Genomic DNA, 1,594 nt, shown 5'->3' with positions numbered 1-1,594 from the left:
TTGGGCCACCAGCCACCCCTTGGGACACCCACCAGCCCCTTGGGGCACCAGCCAGCCCCTTGGGACACCAGCCACCCCTTGGGACACCAACCAGCCTTTTGGGACACCATCCAGCTCCTTGGCCAGCTCTGGAGGGACCCAAGCATTGGTCCTCCTCCCTGCTGCCCCCTCACAGCTCCCCCTGCCCACCCCTGCTGCCTGGGGGGTCCTGGGGTGCCCACCCCATGGCTGCAGCATCAGGCCAGGTGCTCACTCCTCCACATCTCCTTTGCTCCTGCTCCCATCTAGGTCCCAGCGCCCATCAAGACAATGACCATCTCTTCCAAGAGGGTGAGTCATGGTGTCTGGCAGGGGGCTGGGCAGATCCCACCACAGGCCTGGCCGCAGCACTGCCAGGCGTCACCGCAGTACCAGAGCGGGAGGCACGTGGGTGGCCCCAGGGCGAGCTGGCTGCAGTGGCCCTGGGTCACTCTGGTGACTCGGCCGGTCACAGTGCCGGGCAGCTGCAGCTCACTCAGGGGGCTCCTTGCAGAGTGGGGATGAGGTGACATCTCACCCTTTCCTCTTTGTTCCCCCAACAGCAACAGCTGTATGTGTCCTCGGCCGTAGGCGTGACCCACCTGGCCCTGCACCGCTGCGACGTGTACGGGGAAGCCTGTGCTGACTGCTGCCTGGCCCGGGACCCCTACTGTGCCTGGGATGGCAGCGCCTGCACCCGCTACTCCACCTCCTCCAAGAGGTACTGGGGGGCCGGGAGCGGCGGGGAGGGACCCCCTGGCCCCAGGCTTCCCTGCTCACCTCCCACCTCCCCACAGGCGGAGCCGGCGGCAGGACGTCCGGCACGGCAACCCGATCCGCCAATGCCGAGGCTACAACTCCAACGGTGAGTGGGCCTGGGGCACAGCCCTGCAGCATGGGGGACAGCTCGGGGGCGTGCAGAGGGCAGGGGGCAGGAAGGTGTGGGCAACGGCCCCAGGGGACATGGGTGGATGGATGCCTTGGTGGGTTGATGGTTGTGTGGGTGGATATACGTGAAGAGAGTGAGGATGGATGGATGGGTGGATGAAAGAATGGATACACTGGACAGGAGGAAGAACATGGATGGATGGATACGGTGGGGATGAGGATGAGCACAGGTGGATGGGTTGGTAGGTGGATGGATGCATGGGTGGATTGATGGATGGATGGATGAATGAATACATTAGGGAGTAGGATGAACATGGATGGATAGATGGATACATTGGGGAGGGAACATGGATAGATAAATGGATATATTGGGGAGGATAATGAGCAGGTTTGGATGGGTGGCTAAAGGGATGGATGGATGGATGGATGGATGGATGTGGTGGGGAAAGGATGACCACAAGTTGATGGGTGTGTAGATGAATGAATGGATGGATACTTCTGAGGAAGATGAACATGGGTGGGTAGAAGGATGGATGGGTGGGCGGACGGACACCCTTGTGGAAGCATGGCTACACCAGAGGAGAAACACACTTGCTGGGTGGCTGGGGAGCAGGTAGACCCGTGGCTGGAGGAGGACAGGAGCATTCCCTGTGAGGAAAGGGCTGGTGGGTGGGCTGGGCAGGGGGCA

At 61.7% G+C, this 1,594-nt stretch overlaps 1 protein-coding gene across 1 annotated transcript in view; it reads left to right on the top strand.

The window, feature by feature from the left end:
* The window catches only part of SEMA3F (semaphorin 3F), an 89,765-nt gene that overhangs the window by 14,137 nt on the left and 74,034 nt on the right, over positions 1-1,594 (top strand). Inside the window, 3 exon segments of the mRNA XM_035894664.1 lie at positions 284-330; positions 582-739; positions 816-887. Coding sequence (XP_035750557.1) covers positions 284-330; positions 582-739; positions 816-887 — 277 coding nt within the window.

This window comes from Egretta garzetta, unplaced genomic scaffold, assembly GCF_000687185.1.
Source record: "Egretta garzetta isolate BGI_Z169 unplaced genomic scaffold, ASM68718v1 scaffold215, whole genome shotgun sequence".
NCBI classification, from domain to species: domain Eukaryota; kingdom Metazoa; phylum Chordata; class Aves; order Pelecaniformes; family Ardeidae; genus Egretta; species Egretta garzetta.
Note: the sequence above shows the minus strand (reverse complement) of the source record. Positions and strands in the feature narration are given on the sequence as shown.